Genomic DNA, 23,004 nt, shown 5'->3' with positions numbered 1-23,004 from the left:
AAGAATTCTAAATCTCCTTTCACTGTATGTTAATATAGGAGAATATTATTTCCTTTCACAGACTCAACTGCTTTGGACAATTAGCCAGGCATTTTCAGATCTCCAAAAGATGGCTTTTCTATCTTGCTATAAATACAATGTATTTCTTTTTGTCAGAGAGAAGGCCTATAACCTACAATGATTCTGTAGAGTTACCGTATTTTTCGGACTATAACATGCTCCATACTATAAGACGCCCCTAGCTTTTCAGGAGGAAAACAAGAAAAAAAAATCTGCCTCTGCCTCCCAGCAATTTGCCTCCTTGCAGCAAACAGCCTGGTCAGCTTCAGCACAGCCTGATTTAGCAGGAGCAGCTGACTGGCAGTTGGATCGACCTCCTAGAATATCACCTATCAGCTGTTACAGGCTGTGGGGATCGCCACCACCCATAGCTGCCGCCACCTATTGCCACCTCTGCATGCCCCATTTTTGGCCTCCATGCGCCCCATTTTTGGCCCCATTTCCCGACGCCTGGAATGGGCCGAAAATGGGGCCCGCAGAAATAAAAAATAGGACACATGGAGGTAGCAATAGGTGGCAGAGGCGATGGGCAGTGGTGATCCCCGCAGCCTGGAATAGCTGATTGGTGGTATTCTGGGAGGCAGATCCAATTGCCAATCAGCTGCTCGTGCTAATCAGGCTGTGCTGAAGCTGATTAAGCTGTTTGCTGCAAGGAGGCAAACTGCTGGGAGACAGAGGCTGAAGGGTGGGGGCTGGCAGGGGGGTGGGGCTTCGGCAACATTCGCGCTATAAGACAGACATTTTCACCCACTTTTCGGGGGGGAAGTGTATCTTATACACCAAAAAATACAGTAATTCGTTATGCCAACCAACTAGGCTAAGTATTGAAATAGAGGTAGGGTTGTTCCCTAGACATAAGGTCATAGAGAAAGATGATTAATAGATTTGCCTTAGGTGTCCATTTTTAGTTCAGATGGCCTAATATTAAAAGAAAACAGCCAGGATGTTATTGCTCTTTGGAGCAGGAACTAAAAAAAGCCTACCTGGCTTTCAGGTGGTTTTCTTGCCGTGCTGAATATCCAATTTCTCCTCTATTGTCTGAAGGCTAACTTTGAGGTAGATACTGGGTTTATAAAATTAACAGTGAGGTAGGAATTTAAAACATACTTATTCAAGCATCCTATACCACAGCAAATTGGGTTTGCTGATTTCCCAAAGACTTAAGGGCTATAAACATGTTGTCTTAGGTACCAATATTTACTTTTTATGCAGCTTAAAACTGTCTGAAGGTAGGGTGGTGTCTAAATTTTCTTTAAAAAAACCAACCATTACCTTTTGGCACCATCTGGATATGACCATTTAAAAAAGAAAAAAAACACTACATAAATGCTTTGGAACTTATTTTGAACCAGAATAAAATATAAGAATCTCATAATCTTCAGAAGAAATCAGACATGTGGGTAAAATGAAACAGAAGTTTTTCTTCAATAAATTAATTTTGAACTGAATTCAAAATCCAGCTCGACACCGTAAAGAAGTACCTCCTTTAGTATCAGTTCTGATTAATCTTAGGCAGAGTATCATTTATAGAATTATCAAATGCCATTAAAGTTTATTTAAGAGTACACTGTTCAATTTACTGTTGAAGTACCTGCTATTTAACAGCACTTCTTGACTTCCTTTTGGGTTTTCAAGAAAAAGAATTAATTAGAAAATTAAATAACCTAACAGCTTATTGATTAGCCAAATTCAAATATTTATAGCACAACCAGTCCCTAAAAGTAGGTTAAACTTTATAAATAACAAATATTTTGTAAATGAGATATTAGTTTAGTAGCCAAGAGCCGAAGAATAAACACATTTACAAGCTGTTTTCAAACCTTTGCTCACCTAGTGTTAATCTGTAATCAGTTTGTGCTCAGGAGCCCAGTAAGTCCATTCCAAATAAAACCAGACCCCTAGAGGACATTTTACATTGACAATATTTTCTATTATACTATTTAATTCATTGTATTATAAATACTCCTGTGAGAAGTTTCCATAAAACCTTAAAGTGAGATTACATGTGCTTTCCATTACCTATTGCAATAACTGGACAGATGTAAATCTGGCAGCGAAACAGCAGCATATAAAAATTAAAAACGTAATAATACACAAGGAGGAAGATAGTATGAAGACTTTTTAAATTTTTTACTTTTTTAAATTGTTTACTTTGTGCCAAAATAGCAGATATATACATCTGCAATAGCATGGAACAAAGTATTTGTGGATGAACAAATATAGAACATATACCTTCTTCCCCGATAGGGTTCCTTTCTTTGCAATCTTGTATAGCCCCTTAATGTAGGCATGTAAGTGTGCATATGTATGTCTTTCAAAAATAGAACTACAGTAATCATACTAACTACAGTTTATGAGGTTAAGAATGGATGGCACAGAAGTTACTGGACAAAAACTTCTAGAAATAGCTTAGTTTATGGTAAGCCTAGCAGAAAACGAAGTTGGAATCAATGGAAATAACAGCTTCCATTAGAAGATGATCAAGAATTCTGTCAACAATAAAGCTTTTAACCAGTTATCTTTGGTAGCCATTTTGGAGAAACTAACGTTAGAGTTTCAAGTACAAACTAAAATCTGAAATGTCTTCATAGGTTATGCACTGGTCTTATATTAAGTTTGGCATCAAGATAAACTTCAATTTCCATTGAACAGTGACAATGCTCAACTCCAGTAACAGTTTCTGACAAGCATAATATGACTTATATGGGACATGACTTATATATTTTATATCCTGCCTTTATTATTTATTAAAGGCAGGGGCAATAGAACCCCCCTCCCTTTGAAATAGAATATTTGGTGTCCAAGAGAAGAACATATTTTCAAGCATCATGGTATGTTATCTTAAAGTATTAATACCACCTCCATCATATACTACCAGTATATTGGTTTGCCCATGGTTAAGAAGGCAATCCTTCTTAACCAGATAACCTAGTCTTTTATCCCTTAGCAGTGAATCTCCTTTGCAACTTAGCTTTATATCAGTTGCGGCAATATAAAATATTGAAAGTAGCTTATATTTTATCAACTCTACCCCAAGCCTAATTTGAATCCATGTACTCAGAGATATTGGTGGTGACTAAAGGAGACCATTGGGTCTGCCCAACTGATTTATATAGCATAAAACATTAGAAATGCTAAGATGTTCAGTGAAGGATTGTAAAATTGTAAGTTTGTGAATGCCCTGAATCTCTGGGAGAAGGATATAGTAGTTAACTATCCCTTTTATCAATGTAGCCATCCAGTTAAAGAATGAATTCAATTTCATCACATCTAGAAAGTAATGCCTTGGAAAATGCAAAAAGTGCAGTCATAACATCTTCTGGTCAAAACATTCAAGGATAGATCTGACAGTAATTAATTATGGTTGGATAGCAAGCATTATTTTTCATTAAAGAGTATTTCAGTCACTACATGAAATGTTCATATTATCCCCTTGATTACTCAATTCTAAAAAAAGAAGTAATCTATTTGAAAACTCTGGGATTGCTGATTGCTCTATCAGTATTTTGGATCTCCAAGCAGGATCGTAAATAAAAGACATTAGACTACCTGACAGACATGACTCCAAGGACAAGCCTTAGCATAGAGACTAAGCACCATAGTAACTCAGCACATATTGGCTCAAATATCAATAGCGATATATAGGGGTTAATGACAAAGCAGGGAAGGAATTACATTCCTATGATTTGGTATAAAACTTGAGTTACAGAGCTTCTTGGAGAAGTATAAATATTCTCAGTATTTTCAGTGCTAAATGTGGCTGATTGAATTCAAGGTATTTACTAGTTTTGGTTTTAGAAATGCACCCCCATTTTACATGGCATTCTTTGGCGCTGGAGCAAATGAGGTAGGATTTAGGGTGGTTCACTTTCCACAATCTTTATCCCAAAGAGGGAGCTACATGGTTATCCTGTCAGGATGAATTTCCCATGTAGATATTCCATTTAATAGGGGGGAGGGGTGCTGAAAAAGGCCAGAAACCATCCACTCAGATTACATACTATTATCTACTTTCTTTCCTTACTGTTAATTTCTGATATGCACCCTGGAATTCCAAATTTGAACTTACTGTGATATATATATACCTGAAAAATCACACGTCTTGATAATGCTACATTACAAAAAGCTAATTTCTTCAACATAAAACTTCAAAACAGAAATATCATATCATGCCTAAACATCTGACTCATTGTAATGGCTATTGCCACATATTTGTTACACATATATAGACACACACAGACAATACATAAGGGAAGTGACTAAAAAAAAAAAAGAACTGGAAGAAAGGTTATGAGAAAAAACACTAGCCTAAGAGGAAATCCTCATTTGCCTTGAACATCCAACTATATCAAAGCTACATTCCAAACATCCTTTTGAAGTCAGAAGCTATTTGGGGAGACACATTTTCACCCATGTAGTAGCTCCTTAGACGACAACAGAGGTAACTTCTAAAGTTTCCAAGTGTAGAGAGCAACTTTGCCTAGCAGATAAAAAAGCTGTTTCTAGGATCTCCAGATTATGTATGGGTGGTTTTGCCCTGAGGCCCTTTGGGCCAAAGTCCAAACTACCAAAATAAGGTTGAATACATCACATTTTGTACATTCTCAAATATTGTTTTTGTGTTGTGAAATTACTGCATTTTTCAAAATACACATGCAGAAAAGTACCAGTGACAAAGAAGATGCTATGTGGAACAGTATGTCAAATGCACTGAGGTATAAAAAAAGAGAACAAAGAAAAGATTTCTCTGCTGCAGCAGCATCTAAAAATACAGCTCCCTTCACCTTCTCCAATAAGAAAAACACAGTACAATCTGAATATAAAACAATTAAAAATCTAAAACTACGGATTTTTTTTCTTCTTTTTCAAGATGAGTGTGCCTCTTTGGCAGAATCTATAAAGTTTATCACACAACCAGCTAATGTGCACAGAAACAAGCTTGTGCATGAGTGTCCCATTTAGGGAAAAAGAGGCTTAATTTTATACTGCACCGTGTATACTGTGGATGTAAAGGAACATAAAGATAATGAGGTAGATTAAGAGTTCATATAATCACAGGTTCAACCCCTGCAGATATAAAGGGAAATACATTCATCTATAAAAAAATTAAAGATGAGGTAGGTTTGAACTATCATTGGAATATTTGTGTGTTTATGTGGGGCAAGATCTCTTAAAAGGATTTTCCCTGAGACAGTTTCTTCTTAGTACACATATACATAGATTAGAATATGAGGATTCGATTGTTTCCAAAGTCCACCACAACTATCATACCATCTGGGGTGACTGTAATACCTGAAGGACGGTCCATCTGACCAAAGCCACTTCCCTGAGTGCCAAATTTGCATAAAAAACTACCATTTGGCTCAAAAATCTGAACACGGTGGTTCCTGGAATCTGCCACAATAATACGACCTTCCTGATCCACAGCCACACCTTGTGGGCGCAAAAACTGACCATTATTTGTGCCTTCAGACCCAAGGAAACGGGCTGACTGACAGTCAGGGCGAATTACTAGAAGACGATGATTGTTGAAATCAGTCACGACAAGATGGCCCTCGTGATTGAATGTCACACCTCGTGGGGAATCAAAGTGCTTCCAGAGTGCTCCTTCAAAACCATATTTATTCAGGAACACTCCATCAGGTCCAAATAATTGAACCCGATGATTCCTTGTGTCGGACACCAGGATTTTTCCCTCAGAGTTAACTGCTACATCCCATGGATAATTGAACTGCCCATTCTTGGTTCCTTTCTCCCCAAACTTGAGAATGAATTGGCCATCAAAAGTGAAGATCTGGATGCGATGATTGTCCTTGTCTGCCACAACAATCCTCCGTGAGGAGTCACAGGCAACGCCAGCAGGCCTATCAAACTGGCCAGGTCTGACACCCAAGGTGCCAAACTTGTGGTGAAAAGCCCCACAAGGTTTAAAGATCTGAATGCGGTTGTTGCTACGATCAGCAACAATAATATAGCCTTCCTTGTCTACACTAACACCCCAGGGGCGGCACAGCTTTCCATCACTGTCCCCCTCACTAGCAAAACAGAGCCCTGGCAATCCAATGCCAACATAACTGCGTCCTGATTTGACCATGACTTTAAATGGGCTGTTTTCTATATGCTGGTTGCACATCATGACTGAGATCAGATGTTCCCCTTCCATCTGTGGCCTGTAATTTACAAGATAAGTTCCATTTTGCTGGTCACAAATATCAGCACCAAAGAGATTTCCATCTGGCCCCATTACAACAGCTGAAATCATGTCTCCCCCAGAAAGGCGAGGCTCACCATCATGATCATAACCTATCACTGAGAAAGAGGCTACTTTGCCTTGCAAAGCACGTTTGAGACTCTCTCCAGTGGCTTTGGTCAGAGGAGCAAAGGCTCCACTGCTGACAAACCCCATAGACTTGATGGCCAAATACAGTGCCTGATCAGGAGGAGTAAACATGACCCTGTCATCCTCTTGAGGCTGCAGGAAGCCTCTTACATTCTTCATTTCCTGCATCTGTGCAAGCATCCGATCCCGTGCCAAGAGGATATCCATGTTCCGGCCCTCTTCTAAGACTTGCTGGACTGCGCTGATGGTGTTATCTAGCTTATTAAGATTTTGACGTAACTTCTCAACTTGCAAGTAGAGGGATTTGGCTTTCACTTGGCGAATTTTTTCCACCTAAAATAAGAGCAAGAAAACATATTTGGAATTATCAACTGCAAATACTGTAGAAAATGGAACAGAATATTTGAATGTGCAAAAGCAAACTCTACAAAACTACCATATTTTTCGGTATATAAGACGTACCTTTTTACCCCCCAAAAAGGGGGTGAAAATCTGGGTGCGTCTTATACGCCGAATGTAGCCCCGGCCACCTGCCGGCCCCCACCCTTCGGCCATTTTCGGGCAGTTCCAGGCGGCAGGGATCTGGGTCAGGGCACAGCCTGAGGAACAACCCTCTTCAGGACAGTCTGGGGTGGGGGGGGGAATCTGCCCGGCAGCTTCAGGGAACAAGGCAGGTGCCACGATTTACAGCTGGTCACCACTCTGGCTGTCCAGCAAGCAGCTTAGGACAGGCAATGGCCGCAATGACTTCACTCCCCTGCAATGTGAGGGGAGCTGCCGCCTGAAAGTGCTCAGGAACACTGAAAGTGTTTGGGAATGTGCAACGGGAAGAAAAGCACTTTCAGGTGGCAGCGCTGCAATCCCCTCCCCGAATCAAAACGGTTCCCAGTTCCCCGCTGCACATTGCAGGGGAACTGGCTGGGGAACCTGCCTCCTGAAAATCAGCTCTGATTATTGCATTGGGGAATCTGGCCAGCGGTGGCTGGAAAGGAGGCACATTTTTCTTTAGGAGCTCTCGTTCGGCTCGCTCAGCTCCTGGGCGCAGAGGGCTTAGGCAGCTACTCACATTGCAGGGGAGTGAAGTCATTGTGGCCATTGCCTGCCCTAAGCTGCCTGCTGGGCAGCCAGAGGGGTGACCAGCCACAAATCGTGGCACCCGCCTTGTTCCCCAAAGCTGCCAGGCAGATTCCCCCCAGACCGTTCCAAAATACTGGTAGGCAGAGGTAGAATTCTTGTTTTCTTGTTTTCCTCCCCCAAAATCAAGGTGCGTTTTATAATCCCGTGCATCTTATACACCAAAAAATACGGTATTAAAATTAATAAAGAATTTACTCCTCCCAACTTGATGTTTATTTATTTTATTTACTGATAAATTTCTATCTAAATATTCTTGGAAATCCAGACAATAATGGTTTCCAACATAGTATTATATAATAAAGTAGCCAACAACAAGCTGAGATAAATACAAAATAATATATAACAAGTCATATAAAACATTGCTAAAATAGCCATCAAGCAAATTGATAAATTCAAAGAGATAATCACAAAGGAAAGCTAGTTTACAGAAGTGTTTTTCATATCTGACTAGACAAGCAGCCAAGAAGCACTAAGACACTCCTTGGGGTGGGGGTGAGGAATCCATAATATTGGTATTGCCACTGAGATGGCCTGGTTGTTTCTAATCAAGTCTCCTTTTGGGGCACCCAAAGTAGATCTTGTTATATGAATGGAGCTTCCAGATGGTAACGAACTGTGGAAGTCATTCTTTTGGATAGTCGAAAAGATATTGAAATAAGCATTTTGGGATTTACTTCAAAAAACAATGGATAGCTACTGACGTTGAGTGAGATTTACGTCACATATTCCTAGGAAACCTGACTAGGCACTATATCTTGATTTTGCTGCAGCTTCTAGATAATTTTCAAAGGCATGCTGCTCTACCCGAACTTAACACTAAATCAAAACAAACTTGACATTATCTGTGCCAACCAGAAGCAGCTGTAATTACTCATCAGTCATTACTTTTACAAGTATCTGTACTTTTTCAATAGAGAAAGTTCAAAAATTTATTTTTAATAGGGAGTGCACTATTATCTGTTTTAACGCAGATGGTATTACCATAGAGAAAGTATGTGATGAAAGTAGAATATATTTAATAAATATTTCCCAATCAGTTCTAACCAAATGAGAATTATGTTCAGTAGACATAGGCAATAACTTTACCTCAGCCAAGCACCTTGTCAATTGTGACAGGTCTAAAGTAGCTATAAACTTCTAAGACAATCCAAGAGATTAGTCACAGCCCAGATGTTGAAGTTTCCATATACCAACAACTTAGAAACTCCAATGTTGGATTCAAGACAACTCCAACTACTCAGATACAGAGAACGTTAGATTGGTGGCTGCCTGGTACACAAATAAATGCTATCTGAATTCCAGATACGCTCACATAGTTCTGTAGCCTGATGAAATTGTGGTTTGTTGCATCATGGTCTGGAAGAGGAACAGAATTTTTAGCAATGAGGGCAGCACCTTGCCCCTGCCTTCAACCCTTCAAATCTGGGCTTAGATGATATTACCTAACTCATCTAATGAAGTCTCTATTAGCTTTTCCAAGTTAGCTTTTCCAGCCTGAATACAATCCTCCAAGAAGATTATTTTATTAGCCATCAATAACAGAAGGAAAGACTTTGAGAAATTACATGGGTGCCTGTCTGTCCAAAATAGGTTGATGGATGGCTTTGAAGAAGTAACACTACCTGCTTAACTTACTCTCTCCTGGAATAGTCTGCTTTAGCTATATTAGAGTAACTACCTGTACCTTAGGACTTCAACATCAGTTGCACCTTCCCCTGAAAATATCTGATTCCTAACTAAATTTTCCTAATCTCAATCAGGCTTATTTTCTAAAACCCATCTCCAAAAATCTATCTGAGTAAAGCCTTCCCATAAAGACCTAATGCCCAAATGCTAACTTGAAGAAATTAAACGTAGACTCTACAAGAATACAATGCTGTAGCATGAGAACAATTCTTCTCAATTGAAGGGGGTGGGCAAGCTTTAATCAGTCAGCCATACACAAGTATTGCAGCAAAAGCCATTGCGTAAGTGGGCAATCAAATGGTTGTTATAAAGCACCAGCTGGCAGCAATAATGGTAATTATTAATATTAGCAAGTGACCAACAAGACTCTCAACAGGATATTGGCCAATTAGACACTTCAAGATTTAATTAGTACCATTAGAAAAAAAAGCTTCCATACAGAGATACGTTTAGAGATTTCTCAAACTGTGGGATGTAGTCACTTTCACTTGATTCTTCCTACTACTGTTATTAAGCCATACAACTCCAACTGGATCTGTTTAGATTTCTGTTCCAAGCAGGAATTCATTGCTTTTTTGTAAAAATGAAGTCAAAAGAACTTTGTTTTAATGGATTCCCAATTATAACAACTTTTGTTTATGAAGAACAAAAAAATTAATTCAGGATATGACAAAATTACCATCTTTTATAAGCAACTTTCCTTCCATGGATAATTTTTAAAAAAACATAGAAGTATGCCACTGCAGTTCATAAACATATTGCATTCTCTTTTTACCTTCCACAGCAGCTCACATTCTCTTTCTTCTAAAGCCTTCTTGTGTCTGGAAGTCACAGCCTTCACTTCAGATTGTACCATTTTTGCCTTCATCTCAACTTGTTCTGCTACAGCTTGCGCTTGCTCAATACTTAGCTGTAACAAAACAAAACAAAACAAAAACTTTTTAGTCAATTAATTGTACAATAGAAGGCAGAGCACTTATTAAGCTATTCATTTTTTAAAAAATTTTTTAGAATGGAAGCATAAAATAACCAAGTCTACCAAATAGAAATATAGGATACTTAGAGCATGTTCAAACCTTGACCAATATAATCAGCCTTTGAAAGTGGCTGGCAATGGCTGATTGAACACTTCCATTATTAGCATCAGAGGACAGTGTTAAAATCTTCTGTGAATTAGGAATTGGTAAAACAGATTATTTTTCTCAGAAAGTGATTTATCCAAAATGGTCTGTTTCCCCAGATCTACATCTCTTGCTCAAATAATGCATATACCTTCTCCTGCCATGAATTCTGATTTAATCTACTACACAGAATCCTTCATTCACATATAATATTAGACCCTGCTTCTTTTAATTCTTTTAATTCATTCACTATGTACAGTTATCACATAAAGTGTGAAAAAAAAGAAGCCTTGTATTTACCTATCAAATCATACCCCCACCAGTCTTTCTCATTCAATTCAGTCAATGAACTACTGGAAATATCTGTATTCATCATAATAGCTTGGCCCAGACTCTGCCTGCATCCCACCAGGAGACTTTACAGTAGATTAAATCTAGCCATTCAGGAATTTGAGCGTGTTCTCTTCAATATATGCCTTGCAGTTCTCTGCGCTTAATTTCTGCTTGTTCTCTTTCTTCTATGCCCCCTTTCAGTGGCAATAAGCCTTAAAGTAAAAGAGTCATGAATACAAATTCAGCTTTCCCAATTTCTTAATGCAATCGATAATATAATTGATGATCTCATTTAAACATGACCAGCACACATTGAAAACATTTCAAAATAATTTCATTCTTGAGACTCTGACACACGACTCGACTGAAGAGCTGGTGGCCGCCTGGGAGAGTGCGGCCGCTGGAGCTTTGGATCGTGTCGTGCCTTTGCGGCCTCTGACCCGATGCTGATCTCAATTGGCTCCTTGGTTCTCTGAGGAGCTGAGAGAGATGAAGCGTCGGAAAAGACGCCTAGAGAGCATTTGGAGGACTAGTCATTCTGATTCCGACAGGTGAGGTCTTATATCAAGACTAAGGTGACCAGACGTCCCGCTTTTGGCGGGACAGTCCCGATTTTTAGCAATTTGTCCTGCGTCCTGCGGCGTTTCAAAAAAGTCCCGATTTTTCATTCCGCCTCCTGAGTCCCGCTGCCTCTTGAGCCCCAGCTGATGGCTAGAAGAAAAAAAAAACTGTTTAAACTCTTGCCCGGGGCTTCAAAGGGCCGCCCTACAGGCAATCAGTGTAAAGAGTTCCTGAAGCAGTTTTTTTTCCCCCTAGCTAAGCTGCAGAAATCTTTGGTGCAACGTGACAAAATGAGTCAGAGAGAGATTTATTTTTATTTTTATTTTTCCTCCCCAAAAAAGGTAGGTGAAAAACTGCAAACAATGGGAAATTTAGGAGGAGAGTTCAAGATTTTAAAATACAAAAGAAAAAAAAGCTGTATTTAACTAGGGAATTGTAATAATTGAGATACTATTAATTGTATATTGTGTTGAAAGCAGAAATGGTTAAGTTGTGGTTCAGAGGAATATATGGGGGAAATTATTTGGTTTATTATTATTGGTAAATATAATTAATTGATTTGTAAGAAATTGGATTGCATGGAAATAATAGGAATATTCATGTTCATATTAATATACAAAAAGATAGTTTTATGACTAATTGATTTATATTAAAATGTTGAATTTGTATTAAACAACTGTATTACATAATTACATAATTAAACAATGTGAGGATGGATATAAAAATAGATGACAATGGGAAAGGGTATAATATAGAATAGAAGAGAAAAATTGAATTTGATTAAGATTAGAGATGAGGATGAAGGGTAATATTGGTTTTTTTAAAAAAAAATAGATGAGGAATAAATATGGCAAAAAAGAAATATAGAAATTGTAAATTTAATTGAAGTGACTAAACACTGTTTAAATTTGTGAACCGGCCAAATACTCTGTTCAAAGAAAATAAATTGTATGTTTGTATGTGTGTTTCTAATTACTGCTATTTATTCATATTTGTTCTCTTTTATTCTTTAAAGTTTAACCATTCATTCTTTATCTTAATATCTTTATATTTGTTTGGGGTTGGCTTTCTTCCCTTTCATCTTTTTTATTGTACAGCAATCTTTCTCCTCAAACCTACCACCTCTCTCTTTTCTTTCCTTCTTACTTTCTCTTCCCCCCCTCTTCTTCTCCTCCCTACTTCCTCTTCCTTTCTCCTTCTCCTCCTCTCTTCCTCCCCCTCTTACCTTCACTCCTACTCTAATTTCCCTTCCCTTCCTTCATCCCTCTCTATTGCTGTATCCTTTTATGCATATGGACTACTCAGAGGGCAGAAAAAGTTATTTTTGACTGGTCCTCGCACTTTTGACCAGTCCTCGAACTTACGACTGTCTTCACATTTTACGTTTTTTGCCCTATCTTATCACCATGGTGAAGAGAAGCAGTTGTGAAATGAGTGACATGGTTGTTAAGGATGCTGCATGGGCATAAATGTGAGGATGGTCATAAGTGTGAGGACCAGTCAAAAGTGCGAGGACCTGTCAGAAATGACTTTTTTCAGCCCTCTGGTTAGTCCTTTTGTGCATATGGACTACTCAGAGGGCTGAAAAAGTTATTTTTGATTGGTCCTCGCACTTTTGACCAGTCCTCGAACTTACGACTGTCCTCACATTTTACATTTTTGCCCTATCTTGTCATCATGGTGAAGAGAAGCAGTTGTGAAATGAGTGACATGGTTGTTAAGAATACTGCACGAGCATAAATGTGAGGATGGTCATAAGTGTGAGGACCAGTCAAAAGTGTGAGGACCTGTCAGAAATGACTTTTCAGCCCTCTGAGTAGTCCCTATACACATAGCCATGGCCACCCGGTCATATGACCAGCTAGCCACGCCCACCCAGTCACATGGCCTCCAAGCCACGCCCACACAATAAGTCACGCCCACAATGGTGTCCTTCTTACCAATGTTAAAATCTGTTCACCTTACCCTATACACATAGCCATGGCCACCCGGTCACGTGACCAGCTAGCCACGCCCACCCGGTCACGTGACCAGCTAGCCACGCCCACCCAGTCACGTGACCAGCTAGCCATGCCCACAAAATAAGCCACGCCCACAATGTCCCTCTTTACCAATGTTAAAATCTGGTCACCTTAATCAAGACCTACCTAGTGGCGATAAAAGCGGCGAAATCTAACCATTTTTCCGCTCTTATTGCATCTGCAGAGAACCGCCCAGCCGCCCTGTTTAGGGTGACCCACTCCCTTCTTCGGGGGGGAGTGTGGGAGGATCCTTTCAGGGTCGAGCTGAGGATTTTGTGCAATTCCTGCATGATAAAGTCGCTCGGATTCGGGAAGGCTTGGACTCCGACTGGGTGAGTCCGGGGGAGGAGACGAGGGTAGGTCTTGAGAATATTATCTGGGAGGAGTTTGATCCTGTGGCTCCCGAGGATGTGGACAGGGTTCTGGGTAGGATTAGTGCCGCCACATGTTTATTGGACCCGTGTCCCTCCTGGTTGGTACTGGCCTCCCGGGAAGTTACACGAGGCTGGCTCCAGGGGATTATAACTGCTTCTCTGAGTGAGGGTGCCTTTCCCGCCGCCTTGAAAGAGGCAGTGGTGAGGCCCCTCCTCAAGAAGCCTTCCCTGGACCCGGCTGAATTAGTTAACTACCGTCCGGTCTCCAACCTTCGTTTTGTGGCGAAGGTTGTTGAGAGTGTGGTGGCACGACAACTGCCCAGGCACCTGGATGAAGCTATCTATCTAGACCCGTACCAGTCGGGCTTCAGGCAGGGGCACAGCACAGAAATGGCATTGGTCACGTTGGTGGATGATCTCTGGAGGGCCCGGGACAGGGGTTGCTCCTCTGTCCTAGTCCTATTAGATCTCTCAGCGGCTTTTGATACCATCGACCATGGTATCATGCTGCAGCGGTTGAAGGGGTTAGGGGTAGGGGGCACCGTTTTGCGGTGGTTCTCTTCCTTCCTCTCCGGCCGCTCGCAGTTTGTGTTGGCAGGGGGGCAGAGGTCGACCTCGAGGCATCTCGCATGGGGAGTGCCACAAGGGTCGGTCCTCTCGCCTCTTCTGTTCAACATTTATGTGAAGCCGCTGGGTGAGATCATCCGTGGTTTTGGGGTGAAGTGTCACCTGTACGCTGATGATACTCAGCTGTACATCTCCACCCCAGACCACTCCAACGATGCCCTTGATGTGATGTCTCGCTGCCTGGAGGCCGTGCGGGTCTGGATGGGGAGGAACAGGCTCAGACTCAACCCATCCAAGACCGAGTGGCTGTGGCTGCCGGCGTCCCGATATAGTCAGCAGGTGCCATCGCTGACTATTGGGGGTGAATCTTTGCCCCCCCCAGAGAGGGCTCGCAATCTGGGTGTCCTCCTGGACGCACGGCTGTCTTTAGAAGAGCATATGACAGCCGTGGCCAGGGGGGCTTTTTATCAGGTTTGCCTGATCCACCAGTTGCAGCCCTTTCTGGACCGGGACGCCTTGCGCACGGTCACTCATGCCCTTGTCACCTCCCGGCTGGACTATTGTAATGCTCTCTACATGGGGCTCCCCTTGAAGAGCACTCGGAGGCTCCAGCTGGTCCAGAATGCAGCCGCACGGGTGGTTATGGGCGCACCTCGTTGTGCCCGCGTGACACCCCTCCTGCGCGAGCTGCACTGGCTCCCAGTGGTCTTCCGGGTGCGATTCAAGGTGTTGGTTACCACCTTTAAAGCGCTCCATGGCACAGGACCCGGGTACCTTCGAGACCGTCTTCTGCCACCAATAGTCTCCCACCGACTAGTCCATTCCCACAGAGAGGGTCTCCTCAGGGTGCCATCAGCCAAGTTATGTCGGCTGGCGACACCCAGGGGGAGGGCCTTCTCTGTGGGAGCCCCAACCCTGTGGAATGAACTGCCCCCGGAAATACGTAAGATCTCCCACCTCCGGGGGTTCCGCTGCGCACTGAAGACCCTGTTGTTCCGCCAGGCAGGGCTGTCAATATAATAATTTTAAATTGGGGTATTTTAATTTTTGGGGTTTTAAATCAGCCAAATCTATTTAATTATTTTAATTTTTAATTATTGTTGTGTCTTGTGTTTTTAAATTGACTGTACACTGCCCTGAGTCCTTCGGGAGAAGGGCGGTATAGAAATAAAATTATTATTATTATTATTATTATTATTATTATTATTATTATTATTATTATTATTATTATTATTATTATTTTCAGCAGTAGCATCTTATCAATTATCAGCATGTTTTCTGGACTGTCTGAATATACCCACAGGCATTTTGCCCTGCAATAACTGAAAGCCACCATGAAAAAAATGCTTTTAATATTTTGGTAAAAACCAATCTGTTATTACAGCTGTGAAAATGCATGATTTATTAATTAAGAGAAAAGCAATACATACATTTCTATACACTGTACATTATACATCTATTAACCTTAAAATAACAGGAAGTTATGGGTCAATAACATTCCCATTTAGCCTAATGTATCCCCCAAAATATCAAGCTTTAGACTGAGACAGATACTGTGCACATTCTTAAGCATACATTACATAGCTCAGGTTTTTCAAGACTATTAATGTCACTGTTGAAAAAGATCAAAAGTTGTGCTTTTTAAATTTAAATCTTAAGACTTATGAATAAAATTTGATTAACACGGATAATGTAGTGCTTCCCCGTTTTCCTCCATTACCCAAAACTACTTATCAGAAAATCCTTTTTACCCAATTAAAGCTGCACTTTAAATGTCTCTGTTGTGATTGAGTAATGGGTTCGAAGAAAATATACTTTTAGGTAATTTTCGGTAATTTTCCAGGTTTGGGAAGCACTGACGCAAGGGAAAGTAAGGTTAAAAGCATACAGGTTTATACCCCTTGGGCTTCTATTGTGGATGAGTTTTCTAAAATAATGATTTACTGGGATAGCAATATTATGTTTGCATTATGGTAGCTATAAGACACGGATAAGATGTAAGGGTGGGAACCAGATATCTTTAGCAATGGAACCAACAAGTCCTGAAGGATAACTCCAGATTTCAGAGCATACTATTTCATTGTCTCATTATAAAAACAGGAATTTTGTAATGTTCATGTGATCTCTCTTGTCCATCAATGCACTTGAGCAACATACATTTTATTGCAGGCCCAAGCTAAAATTATTCCTCCACCTACAAAAGATAGGGCAATTGACATCCAGGCAACCACTGTTATTCTTTTACTACCATTCAGCAACCATGCAGGCTTTTATAGTGAAAGGTCAAGATCTTCTACATGAATACCTGACTTTCTTTGTATTGCTCCTACCAGGCATAAACAGATTTCTGATTTACTGCTGCCATTAAAAGAAGAAAACCATCTATTTTTCCTCTGTCAGTTACCTAATAAGGCATAGATGGTTCCACCTAACTATCTTAATCGGTATCAAAAAAATTGATGGTAGGGTGGGGGGAAAGAGACACCGCAATGGTGTAACATCGTGGATCAGACATCACTACCATTTGCTCAGGGTTGCTGAACAAATGGTTAAGAGATGATTAGGTGGAGTTGGGTTTGGTCCAAATACTTGATTTTTCTGGCAGTAGGAAGCCAATAATTTGTTTGCTCTCAAATATTCATCCAATCAGAAAAGGAGGAATCCTAGAAGACTTGTGTATCTTCTACCTGTTTATAAAGGCAAACTAGTGAGGTTGCCCCTTGTTGCCTCCTTTTTTAAAATCCATCTTCTCTCGTGGATATACCTACTGTCACATTTTTTTTCCAGGTAGTCAGACTCATATAAAAAAGAAGCACCAATACTGGAATACCATATCATATAACTACTCAGGGAGCAGGCATAGAGGGGTTCCTGTAAATAAAGATGATGCTAAATGCTGCTCCTATTTGTTTTGTACAAAGATATGTATGTATTATTTTAATTAAAAACAAAAATTTAAACAAATAAAAATTTACTAGCAGCCTGCATTTTTTAAAACAATAGTTTACCTGTACGGCCCTTCCTTTTTGATCTTTCTGATACCTTTCTTCTTAAAGTTTTTTTCTGTCTTAAAATTTTCAGAAAGGTATTTTTTTAAAAAAGGCTTGGATGCATGATCTAAATTTGTAACATCTTTCAAAAATCAATCTGCCATCTGAGGATTTTTCAGAAAGATGTAGGGTATGCTTTTTCTGGATGTGCTTTATTTGAAAGATTCAAAACCTGACAGAATGCCAACAATCCAAGAAGTAATACCTCTATGACATTCCAGATCAGGAAAAACATCCATAAGCTTAGCAAAAGAATTTCCTACAAATTTTGATTTTAAGATGAGCTAGACTTGCTTAACTGGTTTAATGGCACTTTGGACAAAGACACTTTGTGAATATTTTTTAAAAAAATTTATTTTTGGAAATGGTTATCATGCACCAATTATTGAGTCACTATTAGATCAAAGCTTTTAATAAACCATTTTCAAGAAAATACACTGGTAGTAATATTTTTTTCCTTTAGCCAGAAATATCAATTTAATTATTTTTCTTTAGATACACCAAGAGTATATGTGTCCAAACACACTTGGGCAATAAAGTATTGTAGTCTAATTCTATTCCCCGACTCAGCAATGAGAGCGGCTTATGTTAAGGTTTCCAGAGAGCCTAGAAACCGTAGATTATAGGATGATAAAAATCAAACAGTCTGATAACATAACAAGAACCAAAACTGCAATTTGAAAAAAATCTCGTTTTATCTGGAAAGATGAAAAGATCAGTCTCACAGTGACCAAATGTCTCTCAAAAGCAAATCCATATACTTATACAGTATGTATAAAGAGACCTTCACACAGTTTTAAATAATGATGCATTGGGAAAAGATATTGAAACAGCCTAAGCAAAAAAAAAAAAAAAAAAAAGTTTTAGATAGTTAACTGCCAAAGTTTAACAAGTTAAAAAGAATAGTTTCACAGAGATTGTAAATGAACATAATCCCAGTTGCTGCTTTGTAATTGCTTGTGCCAGGGTGATCCTCACCCTAATTTCTCTCTCTCTCTCTCTCTCTCTCTCTCACACACACACACACACACACACACACTCAGACACACAGACACACACACCACTTTTATATCTATATCTATTCTTTGTTCTTTTTTGTTGATTTCTTCTGTTTTCGTTCTGTTGTTAAGGAAAAAAGGGCAAAATAGAAGGGGCATTGGTCTTACCTGATACACTCCTTCTCGGTGTGCTGAGAGAGAATCCAAGCCATGGCATTAGCTCTGCTTCTCTGCCTGGAGACTGAGTCTGTCAATCTTCTTGACACACTTCCCTTGTCTGGCGGTTGCCAAGTTTCGATGAAGGCATAGCAATTGACGAGTCCTATTACCTGTGTTAAGCCCCTCCTAGACCCTGGACCAGACAGTCGTCAGGGTGGGGTTGGATTCTCTCTCAGCACACCAAAAAGGAGCGTATCAGGTAAGACCAACGCCCCTTTTCCAGTGTGCTGAGATAAAGAATCCAAGGAATGAGATATACCAAAGCCAGCTGTCCTAAGGGCGGGTAGCAGTCTGATCCTGGGTCACCAAATCTATAAGCATCTTCTGGAGCATCCTTATGCTGAAGGCCGCCTCCGCTGAAGCGAAGGCGTCCGGCTTGTAGTGCTATACAAATGGGAATGGAGAGGAACATCGATAGAGGCCTGTGTTGCCCATGCAGCTGTCGTGGCCGCGCTTATGGTGGAGTGTGCTGTCACCCACCGAGGCAACGGAAGAGCCTGGAGCTCCTAAGCCTTGGCGATGCATGCCCGTATCCACCTGCCTATAGTCGAAAGAGTGACCTTCTTGCCTAGTGTAGAAGGTTGGAAGGACATGAACATAGATACCCTCTTCCTGATAGAGGAAATCCTCGTAATATATATGTGGAGGGCCCTCTTAACGTCCAGGGTGTGCCACTTCTTCTCCAGGGCATGAGTGGGGCACAGGCAGAAGTCTGGCAATATTAGTTCCTGAGCCCTATGGAACCAGAAATTCACCTTGGGAACCAAGGAGGGGTCCAACCACAAGATCACCCTATTGGGGTGAAATATACACAGGTCCTTTCATATAGAGAGGGCCGCCAGTTTGGAAATTCATCTGGCTGACATGATGGCTACCAGGAAGGCCACCTTGCAGGAGAGGAAGTACAGGCTGGCTGATCTTAGTGGCTCAAAGGCCCCGATGAGAGATTGCAAGACTTTGGGCAGGTCCCAGGTAGGGTACCTGTGCACCACAGGAGGTTTTAAGTTCATTGCACCCCTAATAAACTTGCGCACCATAGGGTGTTGTGCAAGGGACCCCAGATCTCTGCACAATAAAATCGAGGACAGGGCTGCCACCTGTTTACAGATAGTGTTGCAGGATAGGCCCTTGTCTAGTCCTTCCTGGAAGAACTCCAGAATCTGGGTTAATGACATAGATGTGGGAACAATGTCTGCCCTGAAACACTAGTCACAAAAGGCCTTCAAAGTGGCATCGTGTATCCTATTGGTAGAAGGCCTCCTAGAGGCCTGTATGGTCCGAATCACTCTGGAGGAAAATTTTTCCTGACTCAGGACTCTCCACTCAAATTCCAGATGATCAATTGGAGCCATTGTGGGTCCAGATGGGCCAAGGCCCCCTGGCTGAGGGAGATTCTGTCCTGAGGAATCCTCCATGGCCGGGCCACCGACAGGCTGACCAGGTTGGCAAACCATGTTCTTCTGGGCTAGTGGGGGGCCAGGAGCAAGATCTCTGCATCCTCCATCAGTACATTCTTAATCCCCCCCAGAATGAGAGGAAGGGGGGGAATTTATAGCAGCCTTCTGGGCCAATGACTGTGGAATGCATCAACCCCCTCTGCAAAAACCTGGTATAGAACCTGGGTACCTGGCTGTCGGATGGTGTAGTGAACAGGTCCATGACCGGAAGGCCAAAACACTCCATCAGCTCCTTGAATAGGGACGGATGTAGGTGCCACTCTGAGTGGTCGACTGTGGCTCTGCTGAGCCAGTCCGCCTACATGTTCTCCACCCCCAAAATGTGTTCTGCCCTGAGGAACAGAAGGTGTCTCTCTGCCCAGAGGCCTAATTGTTCAGCCTCTTGCATGAGGGCCCTGGAATGGGTGCCCCCTTGGGAGTTGATATGGGCCTTGGTGGCCACATTGTCTGTTAAGATGAGGATGTGCCGACCAGACACCTTGTCTGGTACCGTCTGAGGGCCAGGTGAGCTGCCCTGAGTTCCAGCCAGTTGATGTTGTGTCCCCTGTTCACCTGAGTCCACTGCGCCTGTGTTATCAGGGTCTGAAGATGGGCCCCCCAACCAAAAAGGCTGGCATCCGTAGTGACGGCCAGGCAGTTGGGCTCCTTGAAGATGCAGCCTCTGGTGATGGCCCATAACATCCACTACTGGAAGGACTGGAGCACCCCCGGTGGGACTCAGACCTTTGCAGGGGAGTTGCTCCTGCCAGACCATTGGTAAGGAAGGAGGAACTGTTGCAAAGATCTAGGGTGCAGACGTGCCTATGGGATGATGGATATGTAGAACACCATCTTCCCCAGGAGCTGTGAGAGTGAAGCAATGGGCACTATCTGCTCCCTGTGGATACAACTTTTTTTTTTTAATTTGATTTATATGCCGCCCTTCTCCGAAGACTCAGGGCGGCTTACAATGTGCTCAGCAATATGCTCAGCAATAGCCTTCATCCTTTTGTATATTTATACAATGTCAGCTTATTGCCCCCACAAACTGGGTCCTCATTTCACCTACCTTTGAAAGGATGGAAGGCTGAGTCAACCTTGAGCCTGGTGAGATTCGAACCCTGCAGTAATTGCAGACAGCTGGTCTTAATAACCATCTTAATAACAGGGTGCCTTAAACCCCTGTACTACCAAGGCTCTTGCTAATGACTTTAGGCTTGTCTGGCGCTCAGTAGATAGATAGACCTTGCACAGACTTGTGTCTATGACTGCTCCCAGGTGCAGCAAATGGTTGGGGGGGGGAGACAGGTGGTTCTTGTCGATGTTGATCGAAAATCCGTGGTCCTGGAGGACCCAGATTGTGATCTGAAGATCCTCCCTCGTCTAGGGCCAGAGGAGGATTGAATTAGGATGTCGTCCAGATAGCACTGGACACACACGGGAAGTGTCTGGAGGTGCACTGCCAGCAGTTTGGTAAATGTCCTGGGCACTGATGATAGGCCAAATGGCAGGGCCTGGTAATGGTAATGCCTGCCCATGTAGTGGAACTGAAGGAACTGCTGGTGGGTTGGCAAGATCGGCACGTGGAGGTATGCCTCCTTCAGGTCTATTGACGTGAGGAAGTCGCCCTCTCAGATGCTCTCCAGTATAGACTGGAAGGACTGCATTTTGAACCTTTTGTAGATGAGGTGATGGTTCAACCTCTTCAGGTCCAGAATTGTTCTTCACCACCCTCCCCCAAGGTCTTCGGGATCACAAATAAAATGGAATAAAATCCCTGCCCCTGTTGGTCTTCTGGGACTGGTTGAATGGCCTGGATATCCAATAAATGTTGGATTGCTGCCTCCATGAGGCCTCTTTTTATTGTATCCTTTGATATGGGGCAACATATAAAGAAACTCGGGGGTGTGGAGAGAAATTCTAAAGCAAAACCGAGTCTCACCATATTCAAGACCCAGGTGTCTGTTGTAGTTGCCCCCCATTGATGGGTGAATAGGCTTAGGCAGCCACCGATGGGAGGGCTGGATCTGCAGTCATCTGGAGCAGTGAAAGGGGTGACTTCCTGTGCCACGAAATGGCTTCTTGCCCTGTGATTGTTGTTGGTTCCAGAATCTGGCTATGAGCCGGCATGAGGAAGAGCTCTGCAGGGACTTCAGCTGCTGTTCGAGCTGGTAAGGCTGCTTGCTGGCAGATTGGGAAGCCAGCCATGTGAAAGTCTTTCCAGTAAAAGTCAACCTGATAGCGCTTATTCTCATGGTTGTGCTGTTAGAGAATCCAAGGAAATATGGTTATGTGTAGCTGTTTCTCCTCAAGTGTCTCTGCTGGGCGAAAACTGAGTTGAACCTGAGCAACCACCAGATAAGGGAGGCATGTCAAGAAGACTGACAGACTCAGTCTCCAGGAAGAGAAGCAGAGCTAACACCCATGCCTTGGATTCTCTACCTCAGCACATTGGAGAATGGTAGATTTTAAAACAATAATGTATTTACAAATACTTCATATATCTCTGAAATATATTTAAAACCTATATTCATGAATCCAGGAATCACACAATAATGTGATAGGTTTCTATATCATTCAAGAGAGAATGACATAGCAGAGTGTATACAGAAGTGTTCTATAGCAATACTAGGAGCGTTTAGCCAAGTGTTTAGCTCAATACACAAACTTAAGCTGAATTGACTTAGACTTCCAGAATTCTTCAGCCAGAGTTGAAGTCCACCCATTGCCAAGACTGAAAAACAATGGTTTAGCCTATCAATGATGGTTGTCTCCCAAAGGCCGCAAGACTTCAAAGAATACCAATCCCTAGTGTAAGCTGCATATTTACCTGAATAGCTTGGCGGCCCTGTTGTGCATCTGCTAGCAGCTGAATAGTAAGAGTTCTGGAGTCCTGCAAAGCTTCTTGGAGGTAGATAAAGCTATGGCCGACATGGCGTCCCATGGTGCATTCCCGACAAATGGGAACAGAACAAGCATCACAGTAGAAATGCAGCACCTGAGACAGAGAGAGTATTGAATAATATGCACGTCAACAGATGATGTAAGATTTATTTGTTTTAAAAGCCATTTCCTAAATGGGCAATCTGTAAAGTACACTG

At 41.8% G+C, this 23,004-nt stretch overlaps 1 protein-coding gene across 2 annotated transcripts in view; it reads right to left on the bottom strand.

Moving 5' to 3' along the window:
- Nucleotides 1–4,909: 4,909 nt before the first annotated feature.
- TRIM71 (tripartite motif containing 71) overlaps nucleotides 4,910–23,004 on the bottom strand; it is a 55,328-nt gene continuing 37,233 nt past the window's right edge. The window contains exons 2-4 of one of the 2 annotated variants that reach the window (XM_034404092.3): nucleotides 22,734–22,901; nucleotides 9,999–10,133; nucleotides 4,910–6,733 (exon numbers count right to left, since the gene is read on the bottom strand). In XM_034404092.3, coding sequence (XP_034259983.1) covers nucleotides 5,282–6,733; nucleotides 9,999–10,133; nucleotides 22,734–22,901 — 1,755 coding nt within the window. In that variant the 3' untranslated portion in view covers nucleotides 4,910–5,281. The remainder of the gene's footprint in view (nucleotides 6,734–9,998; nucleotides 10,134–22,733; nucleotides 22,902–23,004) is intronic. The other variant, XM_034404093.3, reaches the window with a different exon arrangement.

Source organism: Pantherophis guttatus, chromosome 4, assembly GCF_059756535.1.
Source record: "Pantherophis guttatus breed Tessera chromosome 4, ASM5975653v1, whole genome shotgun sequence".
In the NCBI taxonomy this organism is placed as follows: domain Eukaryota; kingdom Metazoa; phylum Chordata; class Lepidosauria; order Squamata; family Colubridae; genus Pantherophis; species Pantherophis guttatus.
This window is presented reverse-complemented; position numbering and strand designations above follow the sequence as displayed.